Below are 13,561 nucleotides of genomic sequence, written 5' to 3'. Positions count from 1 at the left end.
CAAATTAACCGAGATCTTTTCCAGATTATTAGAGCTGAGCTGATCAGCCAAATTCGTCTCCGATGATCAGCTGAGCTAAACACCCACACTCAACATAAGCTAGATTATTAGAGTAAGCTCTAATATTGAATCTTTTAAAAAAAAACTTCAATACAATAAGTTTTTTAAAAGAAAGCACACCATTAATTGACTTTAAAAGCATCCCCTCGATAATTCATAAAAGTAGCCAACCCAAACTTAAAAGGAAAAGGCACTGATAACCCGTGTACAGAACATGCAGGCTTTACTCTCAGCACAACTAGAAGGGCTTTGAGCTAGGATCAAGATAACTTGATTAAAAATGAAATTGAAATTGTACAGAACCTTGGGCGAAATAAAAGAATGCAGGTCTGCAATACTCATCTCAACCAACATAAGTATCGCTATGTCAATGCATTACACGTCTGAATCAATGTGAACTGCCCTGAAAAAAATGACAACTGGGTGGGAAAACATAGTTACATGAACTACCTTTCGGAATTACAGTCAAATATATTTCAGAATTACAGTTAGGAATCTTTCAGAAGAATTGTAAAAAGAAAAAAATATCAGAGCTCATCCGGCATGTACAGTTTTCTCAGCAAAGAGTTTCTCCATAAATCAGATATACTGAGTGATGACTGGGTTAAAATTTAAGATGGGTTGATCCTGAAAAAATGAAAAAAATCTTAGTAGGGGTTTCAGAAAAAAGAAAAAGATCTTAGTAGTTCAGCCTCTAAATGTTTGACAAATTAGTTGTAAGTTAATAAAATGTACTTTTTATGTTAGTGCTGCAGGCTAGTACTTTCTTATCTTTAAAACGCGTACTAACATTAGAAAGTGACTTATATGGTAATAGAGAATCAGGAATTCACCTGATTTGGGTATTCTTGATTTTGATTTGCTGGCATTTGATACAAGACTCAATGCAACTGTGTATAGACATTATTGCTGAATGGAGTGATCAACTAAAATTTTGGTTGCTCCAAGCATTTCTGAAAGAACCGGTTACCCTGTATTTAAATTAAGCTAATAAGTACATCTAAAAACAAATATACAAGAATGCAAGGAATTTGCAAGAGTAAGAAGCATTTTTCCATACCTTAAATGCAAAAGTGATATCTGAACTGTCAATCTGAAGCATTACTCTCCTGAGCTTGTCTTCTTTGGATTGCCCTAGCTTCATGAATCCCTACAACATAAATTCCACAAATACTTGAAACATTTTTTTCCATTTTGGATTAGCCTAGCTTCATAAAACACAGGTGTTTTGCATACCTGATCGCTTAATACCATGCACATGTTTGAAAATTCAAGCATTCCAACTGCTGGAACTTGGGTTGACCTGCAAATTTCTATGTATGATTTGTTGAGCTGCAAAATGGCAAAAATTCGATAGTTTAGAGTATTACAAAATGAGGTCAACGAGTGTGGTCTGAGTTTCTGTGAGTAAATATTGAATATTACCTCTCCTAGAGTTGTTGCCTTTTTCTTGCAATGATGAAAAGTATTTGCCAATGCACATAGCACCATCTGCCAGTGCCATTCAAGAGAACATGAATACACAAAATAGGGGGAAAGGGAAAACAGTCTTTGGGAGCAGGAGATGGTAAATCTGAATTTACCTGCTGATGTTGGGGAAGACACAGGATGCTATCTACTACTGCTGACTTGAAGGCCTTCGACAAAGCGATATCCATATGGTCAAATGTCACCTGAAAAGTTTATATTAGACAGGGCACTGGAACAAACAAAATAATTACTGATCTTCTGAAAAAATACGATGTGGCAAAGGTGAATTCATTTTTGCAACTGTTGTTTAACGAGAACAATCAAAAGCATGAAATTAACTGTCAGTTGCTCATTTAGTAATACAGTTATGCAAGTTCAATTTTCTTTTTTTTTTTGGGTAAGTACAACACCAGAATCATGTTTTAGTGATCCACCATCCACAAATTAGGAACAGAGAGATGACCCTGCCCAAAGGAAGGCTTCAAAGGTGAAGCAACTATGAACTTGATGAACAAAAGTTGTCAGTCTCAGTGTGGCGCCCTTATATAAATCACTTTATTATAAGTTATTATATGTTGCCTAGCAAAATATGATGCTAGTTACTTACAAGTCCAAATTCTTGGTCAGGAGACTCTTGTAGCCTTGCCTCAAAAATCTCAACAGCACTCCTGGAATAAATAGACAATAGGTTATAGGCTGGGTGTCCTTATGATGGATCAACACGTTATTGCAAGAACCTAATAGTCATCACAGCAAGAGAAGTTATTACCTGCAAACACCAAGAGCTTTTCTCATGTCTCCAGTGGCTGCCGCTACTTTCTGGTATAAGAAAGTTAAGCAAACACTGTTAATAAATGAACATGTCTATTAACCCTGCTAACTACATGGTGTTCTCCTTAACAAAAATATGCATGTGCTGCCTGGTGAAATGACATTTCAAAATAAACTACCTACAACTCAGTGCTTGTACAATAATTGGACTTACCCTAGCACAAAATTCAAGAGCCAGTGGTTCAAAAACGTCATACTCAAAAACCTACATATGTAATATCACAAAAGGTCAGCCTCCTATTTAAGTAAGAAATTTAATACAGATACGTATGAGCCCAAGTGATCAAATGATGAACTTATTACCTTCATCCTATGCTTTATTATGTCTGATATTTGATCCTTAGAATAAGCACGGAAAGTCACAACAAGTGGTTTGCCTGTAAATTAGTATTGTAATGACAAAGACATGTTAATTTCTTTCCTGGTACAATTTAAGGCAATATTTTTCATGTCAATAGATCGGTAAAATGCTTACAATTTAAGGATTCAAGCTTGGGAAGAAACCGATCTGCTAGGTCTATGGCATTTGCAATACCTGAAAAAAGCACCAACTGTCAGATCAGCAAAGCAGTATTTTTAGATCAACATAATTAGAGAGTAAAAGAAGCATCCCTTGACATACCTATTAGTATGCATCTTGAGAATTGGTAAGTTGTAAGCATGAAAAGATCATGCAGCACACCCCGGTCTCTTGTTATTAAGTAGTCCATCTCATCCACAACGACCAACCTAGAGGGCAGTAACATGAAATGTGATGCCAGAAACTAAATGGCACAGACAAGCCAGGCTCTGAGGATGGGTTCTGGGTACAAGCAGTCCTTACAGCATCCTTCTTGGGGCTAATTCCTTGTGGGAAAACATGGTCTGAAGTTGCTGGAGTGCTGACAGTTTACCGGTTGCCTTCTTCCGGGTCTGCAACTTTGCAAGTATCTGCATCAAGAACTTATTAATATTAGTGCCGGTCAACTTGGCATAGATAGATCAAGCCAATAATTAGGCAGCAGTAAATACCTTACTAAAAATCTCATGCGTGTTTGCTAGGCTCGTACAATTGATCGATAATGCGTCAGGCGTCTCCATTGCAATCTACAAGCACACGCAACCATATCAACAACTATAAACTCCTATTTTGAACAACAAAAATACACTCCAAATTCATAAATGTCAAACGTTACAAAACACAATGTCAAATTGAATTAACCTCGTCTACCCAACGCGCCACGCTCTCCTTCACGTTGTTAATCGACAAGGTCTTCCCTGTTCCAGGGCACCCACACACATACAGGCTCCCTGCCCTCTCCTGCTCCACGCAACCCTTGCAGAACTCAAGCACGCGCCTTTGCTCATCATCGCGGCAGACCAATCCACTAGAGGGCACCGTGGCCACGTGAAGCGCCTCCTTGACCGCCTGCATCTGACCGGGATCTACACAACAGAATTAATTCCCCATCAGATCCCAATCAGAACCCGAAGGCCCTACGGGAATGGGATCCTAGAGACTTGCCTCGAGGATTCCACTTGGGCTTCTCGGCCGCGACGAAGTCACCATAAAGCCGCTTCCTGGATGACCTGGGCGACGCCGAGAGCAGCTTCGGGGTGCCAACCTGCGGGATCGAGCAGTTGGTGCGCATTGCAATGGAATACCAGGCGATATGCAGCAGCAGCTGCTGCTGCGTAGTTCTTCATGTACAGGCCGAGGGGAGCCGGGGTACTTACAGTTCCGGCATTGGGGGATTTGTGGGGAGATGTGAACTGCGACGCGTCGGGCGACCCTGCAGCGCAGCGAGGGCTCGTGAGGCGCCGCTTGGTGCTTCGTGGGGTGGCGATAGCCGTCGGAGAGGCCATGCCCGCCGGTGATGCGCTCGCCGTGGCGCTGCGAAGCGTCGGCATCGATAGCCTGTAGGATCGGGGGTCGGGGGCGGGAGAGATTGGGAGAGAAATTGGGGGGAAGAAATTCTGGTGGGGTTGGGGAGAGGCGGGTGTCGAGAAAAAGGGCGCGGTGCGGGAAGTGGCGCGAGAACCAGCCCGCCAAAGGGGTTTCCACCTTCGCGCGGGAACTCCACGAAAGCGTGAAAGGGCGCGTGCTCGCCGCGTTGCCTTGGTGGCGCTTGAAAATTTTGGGGACCGCCTAATGCTCGCGGGTTGGGGTCCCCTCCCAGAGAAAATTGCATATACGTGATCACGAAAGAGGGAATTCGGTAAAATAAAATTAATAAAATGGGCTTAGCTCGAATGTTTTTTTAAACCCCTTAGGGGTGTCATGTATTAAGAGGGGGGGAAAATAATTATAAGAGGTAGAGGTAAGGGGAGGGAAGAAGCTGCCGTGGCGCCTTGAGACATATCGTACAGGGTTTAAACAACTACGTTACAGGAAAAACTCGTGCTCTCTACTTGCCTTGTTACTAGAGCGGCAAGCCACGCATTCCATAGAAGCTCTAGGTCTTTAACTCCTCCAAGATACGGTTGATGATGTCATCTTCTGTTGCTTCTGCTTTTTTGAAAACCATGTTATTGTGTTCCTTCCAGATCTCCCAAGAGATAAGTAATAGCAGGGTTTTGACCCCGTGTCTGAGATCCTTGGTTGTTAATTGAACTGACAAGGTCCACCAGCAGTCGAGGGTGACAACGCCAGTTGCGTCTTCGTGATGAGATTGGGTTTTCTTAGCTTGGCTAGAACATGTTGTCGAATGCGTCTGGTTATTGTGTGCTTAGCTCGAATGTTATTCATATGTTTGTTCCATTTGCTAGTTTGTCATTTTTCTTATTTAAGGGTGTTGAAAAATTATTTTCTTTTTCTTTACAACCTTTTGTTTCTCGTCTGTCACTAGCTCTGTCTCTCTCTTTCTATCGTTCTTTTCTTCTTTTTTTTTCTTTCCGTTGCACGTGCACGACTCATTCCTCTCTCGTGTGCAACGGGTCGTGGCGAGGCAACGGCGGTGGCCCCCCTCGCCAGCGTCAAGCCAGCCGTCTATGGCCACCGCCGGTGTCGAACAGCTTTGTGTCGTTGTCTTCCTCCCCACCTGCCTTCCTCCCCCGCAGCAATCGGAGTCGCCCCTTTCAGCGTCGTCTCCCGTCCCGGTGGTGTCGACCTCGCTAGGAACGATGACGGGCGCGTGGCTGCGATTGGTGCTCAGAAGTTAGGCGTATGCGCATACGTGTGAGAGAAACAAAAAGAGAGAGGCATGGGTGGATTAGGAACATAAAGTTGTAAAATAGAGAAAATAATATTTCAGGGTGAAAATGACAAACTAGTAAATTATACAACCGTGTGAATGATATTTGGGCGAAACCCGTTTCATTAATGGTATTCTAGTGAATTTCCTCTTTTGGAATGACAGATATACAATTTTCTCCTTCGGTGAGGGTTAACGGGTTCACACCGTATACCCAGCTGCCCGCGCAAGGCGCAACCATCACCGTCGAAACTCAACGACTAGTCGTGTCGCCCCACCGCCGTCGTGGATACCAACCTTGGGATCAGACAGCCGCCTGTCCGCCTCCACTCTGAGGCTGGGAGCAAGGAGGTTAGGGGAGGAGCAGGATCGCAGGAGCTGGCTCGAGCAAGCGAAGAACCCATCCCCAGAGGCTGGTAGCGTCTCCCCTAAGATCAAGTAGGACGGAGCGAGCCCAGGCAAGCATCGACAACAAGCAAGCACTAGCAGGAGGTGAGGAGTGCAGAAGGTTGGAGCGGCGACGTCGGCTGATTAACGGCTACCAGGTTCCACTTCCCATTTCTACCGTCCTACCCCGGTAACCATTAGCGCGGTTACCACGGATGCCGTAAAAGCCGTGATGAATTTGAAAATAAAAAAATTAAATTCAAAACCGTGCGATATTCACGGTTACCGCACGGTTTTGCACGGTTAACATACGGTTTCGCACGGTAACCGTGGCTAATACTTCCCGAAACAGTGCATGAGAAGCGGAAACCGTGCAAAACTACGCGGTTTTGGCTGCGGAAACCACGGTTCCCGCGAGTAAACCACGGGGAGAAGAAGATTTGGAAACAAGAAACTTTGTGAGATGTCAGATAAAAAAAACTTTAAAAAATATGAAAAAATACAAAAAAAAAATTATTTTGTGACTATATTTGTGATATTTAGGACATGTTATAGAAAAAGCAAGAAAATTTTGATGTGGCCTTTTCTAACTTCTTGACATTGGAAAATACAAACATACACCGTCATATCATCCTTTACTAAATAATTCACATCAATAACGAGTAACAATAACTTCATTTTAATTGTTGTGTCGCAAATATACCTACTACCCATTACTACGAAACTATTATGTATGTACTAACATGCACAAATAATTTTCTCCATGCATATTTTTTCCTATATTCATCATTAATGTTTGTATTTTAACATTATGCACAACGTGTATCTAGTGCAAATTAATAATGACTCAACAACAAAATATTATTAACCATCTTCTTACGAAATATTATTTGCAATAGGCTATTTTTAATTTTTTCCTCCGAAATTTTCGGCTATGATTTTTAATTACACCAAAAATACACATTTTTCATGAATTTCTTTGACAAAACTATACTATATATCAACCTATATAACATATATTTTTTCTATTAAATTTTCTCAAAAATTTTAAATTTTCCTCAAGTTTAAACTCGAAACCGCGGTACATACCATACCGCGCTTACGTGGTAAGACCGGTTACCGCGGTAACGGAAACCATGGCGGCTACCAGAGTCTGAGACTAGTAGGTCAGAGTGTCAAGGGACCAAGGGCAACCGAGCAAGCAGTCGGCTTCCTTGCCTGTGAGTCCATGACTTATGTTAAGGGCATATGGACTGCTAGTGGGTCGTGGGCCAGTTTAATATGTGTGCATTACTTTAAAAGTTTTTTACTCAGGATGAGCTTCGTCGGCATAACCCCCGAAAGGATACCCAAAGGATGGGAAAATAGAAGAAAATCGGTATATACCCGTGTTGGTGTGTGTTTATTTTGAGTTTGAGTTAACTAGGAATGTCATACTATAAAGAGGGGTGCGCAAATGAATTCTAGGAATAAAACCGGTGCTCGAAAATATATTTGAAGTGCATCTTTTACTTTGAAGCTTTTCTGGAACCTTTGGAAGTTCTGAATAAAATCAATTTCGGTACTATAAGATTCACGCAAGTTTTGAAGAAAATCGATTTCAGTAATATAAGATTCACGAAAGTTTCGAAGGTTTTGACCAGAACTTTCGAAGATCTGTTTTTCTTATTTGACATTGATTTTTCTAAATGTTGGGGGCAATTATTTTTGAACCGACCGAAAGTTTCGAAGGTGCCTTCAGAAGTTTCGAAGAGAGCATCTTTTGTCCCCAACGGACAGAAAATGAGTGGGGGTATAAATACCCCCTCCCACTCCTAAGTTAGGGTTCCTGCTCACATTGTTGATTTATTTGGTCATTGGCTTGATTCCCTGCGATTCAGTTTGAGCCTTGCTTACTTACTTCCTTCTCTCCACGGATCCAAGTGATTTGGATTTTGTGCATGTGAGAGTGTGTGGATTTGAGTTGGTTTGAGTACTTGGTGTTGACTTCGTTAAGAAATTTCTTGAGCACTAGATTTATCCCCAAGAACTTTTTGCAAGCTTGTTACTCTAGGTGGTTGAGGATACCTAAACAGCTAGGCGTCGTTCCTTGAGCCACCAAAGTTCTTGTGGTGCGCCGGGGAAAAAGTTTGTGAAAGGTCGGGCCTCACCTCCGCAAGGGAAGAGACACCTCGAGTGAGGGGAGTACATAAGCGCAACCCCAAGAAAAGGGTTCTGAAAACCCGGCTCAAGTTGAGCTCCTCAACGGAGAGTACAATCTTCTCAAGGATTGGAACTTCGGTAAAAATCTCCGTGCATACTTGTGGTGAAATCTCTCTAACTTGTCCTTCGATCTTTGCTTTTGGTTGCCACGCATACACTGGTTGCTGACTATGCAAATTTGGAGGTAGTTTACTGGTTTGTATTTTGGTTGGCTAGATCTACTCATTTCTTGTTCTAGATCTGGTGTTGTCGGAAGTTTCGAAGATTATCGAAACTTCCGAAGGCCGGAATTTTGAAGATCTGACCGGCACTTCCAAAAGTTTTAACTTCTGCTTTTTAGATTTAATTTTTCTCGCCTATTCATCCCCTCTAGGCCTTGATTTACTCTTTCATTATCTACCCGACTTTATGGTTAAGGGATACAAACCAATCTCGGTTCATGGCTGAGGGAGCGAAAATATTCTTTTTCCTTACACAATAACACACCATATGAGTAGTAGAAGTAAAATGTCATGTAGGCTAGTGGTTGTAGTGACCTAAGTAGCACTCAAGGTTTTGGGTTCAAATCTCAATAGGAGCATAAATTTTAAATTGAGTATTTGAGGGCTAAGTCCCCTATTTGGCTAAGTTCCCGAATTTTTTAAAAAATAAGAGCAGTATAGCAATCGCTCGGTACCAACATGGAGAAAAATTAGTGCCACATGAGGAAGTGGAGAGTTTGGAAGAAAATGGAGTAATTTACAAGGATATAAGCTCAATAGTTAGTAGCTCCAGCTCCAATATTTTTGCGTAAAGTGAGAACAAAAATATAAGTTTGTTGTAGTTGTCGGTGTTGTTGATATTGCGTATCCCATAGATATGTACTTCCCTTAGCAAGAGTACTACATATACAATTTTATATAGTAGGGAAAGACAATTATAGTCAGATAAGGAAACATATATTGTTCGAACTAGCTACGATTCTGTATGCGACCGTTTACCCTACAAACTTCATATAATCCTATTTGATTCGTACCAATAATGTTCATATAGTATCTGTACATATCTCCCTAGTTCTACTTAGACAAGGGGGTGACTGCGCGTGTATGAATACAATACCCTTGGGAGGAGAAAGATATGCTAGATACCAATATACATCGAAGAGCAATTAAAAGACATACTTTACAAATCTCATCAAGTCGAAATATAAAAAACCTTGAGATGCCAGGAGACATCGAAGGACAATTAAAAGCCATACAATAGACATCCCATCAAGCCAAAATCTAAAAAGCCATACAATGTGTAGCCGTCGACAAACATGTGCTACATATAGATATAGATATAGTTGTAGATTATATCAGAGTTTTTTTCTTGTATATTATATTGATGTGAGATTGATATAATGACAAAACCAACTATGAATGATAGAAGTAAGAGTATTACCTGATGTGGCCTATACTTGTATTAAAAATATGTCTCCTTATCATTGTTACCGTCTTGCATATACCCTAACACTTGTTCTACGTTCTTAAATATTGTAGTTGAATATTTATTCAATAACAATAGTGTAGGTATGACCTAACAAATCGAGTTGCTAAAAGAAGAGCTTGAGCTTCTGCACAACCATATTGGAGCACGACTTATGGATTGCGAGAGAAAGCAAGGAGCGCTATAGCTGATCCAAATTAAAAGGGAGGCAATACTACCTAGTTCAAAATAAAAACTGTGGTTCTTCAGCATGATAGGTGGGTTATCAGAGACAAAGTAGATAGTGGTAATTGGTCCAAATTAAAAGGAATCCTGCATTACATAACTAAAGAAAAAACACCGGATATAGGGTGGTCAATCCCTATCTACCTATTCGAAAATATTGCAATTTATTATATTAGACATTAATATTTATTACACTAATTTGGACATAACTATCAACTATCCAGATATGTAATAATATGTAGAATGTTTAATTTAATACTAGATTACTACATTTTAGAATTTAAGAAATAAGTAAAAATTAGATAAATAAACCTACCTCAAGGTTCCATTTACTCAATACTATTACTCGATAAGACAATGAGTATGAGCTGCCATGTGGTTGCCAACTCGAAGGCGACGCCTTCGTCTCACCCGGTGCGCACCAAAACCGACCCCATCACAATTCACAGGTTCTCAACATGTTGGCCGAGCTGGGCATTGCACATGATGGGCCGCGTCTAATCAGCCAATGCGCCGCCGCGGGCCGTGCGGCACGCCATGTGCGACGGGGGCTCCCCTTTTACCGAGAACCCCGCAAACTGAAAGCCTTTCTGGCCCACACGCGCCGAACTTCTCTCGTTCGCGTTCTTATCTTCGTCCTGCACGTCCTGACGCGTCCGGTCAGGCGGTCCGGCGGGGAAGGAACGGTGAAAACGAAGGTCGCGTTTCACCGGCGCAATCCAGTCCAGCCAGCTGCCGCCGTCGCTGGCACGTACGCCCAGCCGAGACAGCCGACGCGCAACGGCCGGCGCAGCGGCGGCGTATTATATCGATCTCACATCGGTACCCGCCCGCGTAAACTCGTGAGAACGCTCGATCGCCACGCCAACCGCTAGCTGTCGCCGGCGTACGTGCGTCACATCCGGCAACATCGTGTTAACCCGCGCGGCGCGGGCCTCCTCGCTCGTGGAGGGGCGTCCTGTCTCCTCTCCGCCTAGACACGTCGTCCTCCATCGGGATCTACGGGGCCGCGATCAGATCGGTTTCCTTCGAAGATCGAAAGAACTTTTTTCAGCGACAGCGATGGACGTGCGTTTGCGTGGAGGTCTAGTCCACCTAGAAAAACTTAACGAGCTAATCCTAACGACGGATTGGTCGGATCGATGCTCCGATCCGGTCGTGGACGTTTACCGGCCGGTCATCCCCGTCCATTCGTAGCACGCAGTCGGCGAGGAAGGAAGGCGTCCGAGTCGGCCGGTCAGCTACTACCTTCGTAAGCTCTTATCCGGAAATCTTGATGAGATGTTATTGGTGGCCATAATCTTTGGCCCCGTATCGGCATGGACCCGGCTGCCCTTCCCGGACGTCACGACTCACGCGTCGGAGCGCAGCCGCTGATGCACGAATTATGGGGGCTTGACGGAACGACCGTGACGGGTTTTAATGGCGGGTTCATGCATGCACATGCACGAACACGCTCGTTGCCAGTTGGGGTCATGCACCCTCTGCGACTGCAACGGTAAAGAGGAGGATCAGATGTTATCCACAAGACCACAAAGCAGTTGTAGTGGCTGTTCCGAGTTTACTAGAATTGCTATCTGTACTCTGGTCTCTAGCTTCCTGCCTCATATGGGTTCAGACTTCAGAGACGAGTACAGTCTCGGAGCGAGAGAGAAACCGATTTTGGATTTTTGGCATGCTCTTTTATTTCATCGACTAAACTTTATTCCCTGAAACCAATTACGAACGTCAGATGTGTTTGTACGTTTAAGGCAATCATCTGCATTCACATCACATGCACAGTTGGCATAGATGAACAGCTCAGTCGGTGCACGCGCATATGCTCTGTTGTGCCCGGTAACTTAGGCAGGTAATCTGCCGACCTACATGCTTTCCATCTCGCGCATGATCACGTCTTCGTCGGCTTAAAAGCCTCAAGCCGTCCCCAGCCAGCCTGTAGCAAATACGTACCATCGCCTGGATATGCACAGATACGTACTTAAGTTGGAGGAACTCAACTTCCCATTCCTCTGGTCAACTTAAAAAAGCATTCGTGCTTATCGCCAAAATCCCAGTTTATTTGCGCCACTAAATAAACAGCACAAGTCCTCCCCGTGGAATATACTCGCTTCATATTTTTTTATATGACGTCGTTGACTTTTAAGTCTACGTTTGACCATTTGTCTTATTCAAAAAAATTATATAATTATTAATTATTTTGTTATAATATAATTTATTATTATAGGAACTTTAAGTATGTATTATAATTTTATATATTTAGATATAAATTTTAAATAAGACGAATAGTCAAACGTAATCCTAAAAGTCAACGGCGTCGAACATAGATATAGAGAGTGAGAGAGTACTTGGTCAAGCCATATGAAAACGGCACTAACTAAGCACCGCGAATAGCAATCCGACACATCGCAAAACACGGGCGCTTTCCTTCCAAACCAAACACATCCACCCAAATTAGCCCAACCTTCGCGGCTGCTTCGGCGTCTGCCGGTTCGAACTAGAACTAGAGGAAGCCCGCTGTCTCGCCGCGTCCGCCATCAAAAGTTCGGCAGCGCGCGCGGACGGGTGGTCGCCGGGCAAATCCGCGCCACGACCGCTGAATTTTCAGTCGCGGCGGCCATCGAGCAGCTGGCGGGATTTGAGCGTGGGGCTGATGTGCGGGTGCATGCCGTATCAGCATTTCATTTGCGACGCCCTACTGAAATTGATCGGGTTGTTTCGCACTACCCATTACCCAATAAATGCGGTTTTCTGCTTGCTTGGGCTTATTTCGTGCGTTACGAGTTACGACATGACACATTTTTCTTCGTATAATTAGACTATGTTTTAGTTCCAAAAAACATCCAATCAAATTTTTGGACAGCTAAATAAAACATTAAATATATATGAATATTAAAATTAATTACATAATTTTGGAAAATCGTGAGATGGATCTTTTAAGCTTAATTAGTACATGATTATCCATAAATGCTACAGTAACTAACATGTGCTAATGATGGATTAATTAGGCTCAAAAGATTTGTCTCGCAGTTTCTTGGCGGAATCCATAATTTATTTTATAATTAGACTACGTTTAATACTTTAAATGTATATCCGTATATCCAATATGATGTTATTGAAAAAAGATTTACAAACTAAACAAAGCTTCAAGAAGGGTCGGTACCGTTACTAAGTAGCAGTGTACTAAGTAGTTTAATATAAATCTACTACATATTTTATGAGTATATCAAAGATTTTATTTAAACCTTTAGTAAGATATATTTAATAAATTATTTATTTTAACATGATATATAACACACAAATTTATTATAATTTTATATATTTTAGTTTTGATTTTACCTCAATAAAATTCTATTACACATGCTAACGATGTAATAAGCTAATCAAATCCGTTTGATTTAAAATAACGAACTACTCACCATCATTGGGTAACTTAAAAAATCCATAGGATAGAGGTACTTAGGCGTCAGTAACCGAAAGTTTACCGTAAATGTAGTAATTGTGTAGTGCATAGGAGGTTATTTCCACCGACCATGCTTAATCTAGGGTTTGATCAGGATAATCTCTATCCCGTCTATAAGTATCAGATACTCGTCTGGGTACAGTGTAAAGGAGGCCATGTCAATGCAACATGCAGTCTGGAATGGTTGCATTTTACGTGCTCAACACTTCGAGAAGATAAATCTGGTTGACAAGAACGTAAAGATAAAGGCGACCTTAAATGTTCACTACAAAATTGGTTGACAAGA

The 13,561-nt window shown here is 42.2% G+C and overlaps 1 protein-coding gene across 1 annotated transcript; it reads right to left on the bottom strand.

Moving 5' to 3' along the window:
- Positions 1 to 211: 211 nt before the first annotated feature.
- Positions 212 to 6,093, bottom strand: LOC102719061 (cell division control protein 6 homolog). Its single transcript, XM_040529653.1, is given in 18 exon segments — positions 212 to 687; positions 894 to 1,031; positions 1,121 to 1,210; positions 1,297 to 1,392; positions 1,486 to 1,551; positions 1,644 to 1,733; positions 2,138 to 2,198; positions 2,300 to 2,349; positions 2,516 to 2,566; positions 2,665 to 2,738; positions 2,837 to 2,896; positions 2,984 to 3,090; positions 3,185 to 3,291; positions 3,373 to 3,447; positions 3,563 to 3,832; positions 3,834 to 3,965; positions 4,078 to 4,513; positions 6,077 to 6,093. Coding segments are annotated over 17 exon segments (1,827 nt in total). The 3' UTR covers positions 212 to 687; positions 894 to 986.
- Positions 6,094 to 13,561: the final 7,468 nt, after the last annotated feature.

This window comes from Oryza brachyantha, chromosome 1, assembly GCF_000231095.2.
Source record: "Oryza brachyantha chromosome 1, ObraRS2, whole genome shotgun sequence".
Lineage (NCBI taxonomy): Eukaryota > Viridiplantae > Streptophyta > Magnoliopsida > Poales > Poaceae > Oryza > Oryza brachyantha.
This window is presented reverse-complemented; position numbering and strand designations above follow the sequence as displayed.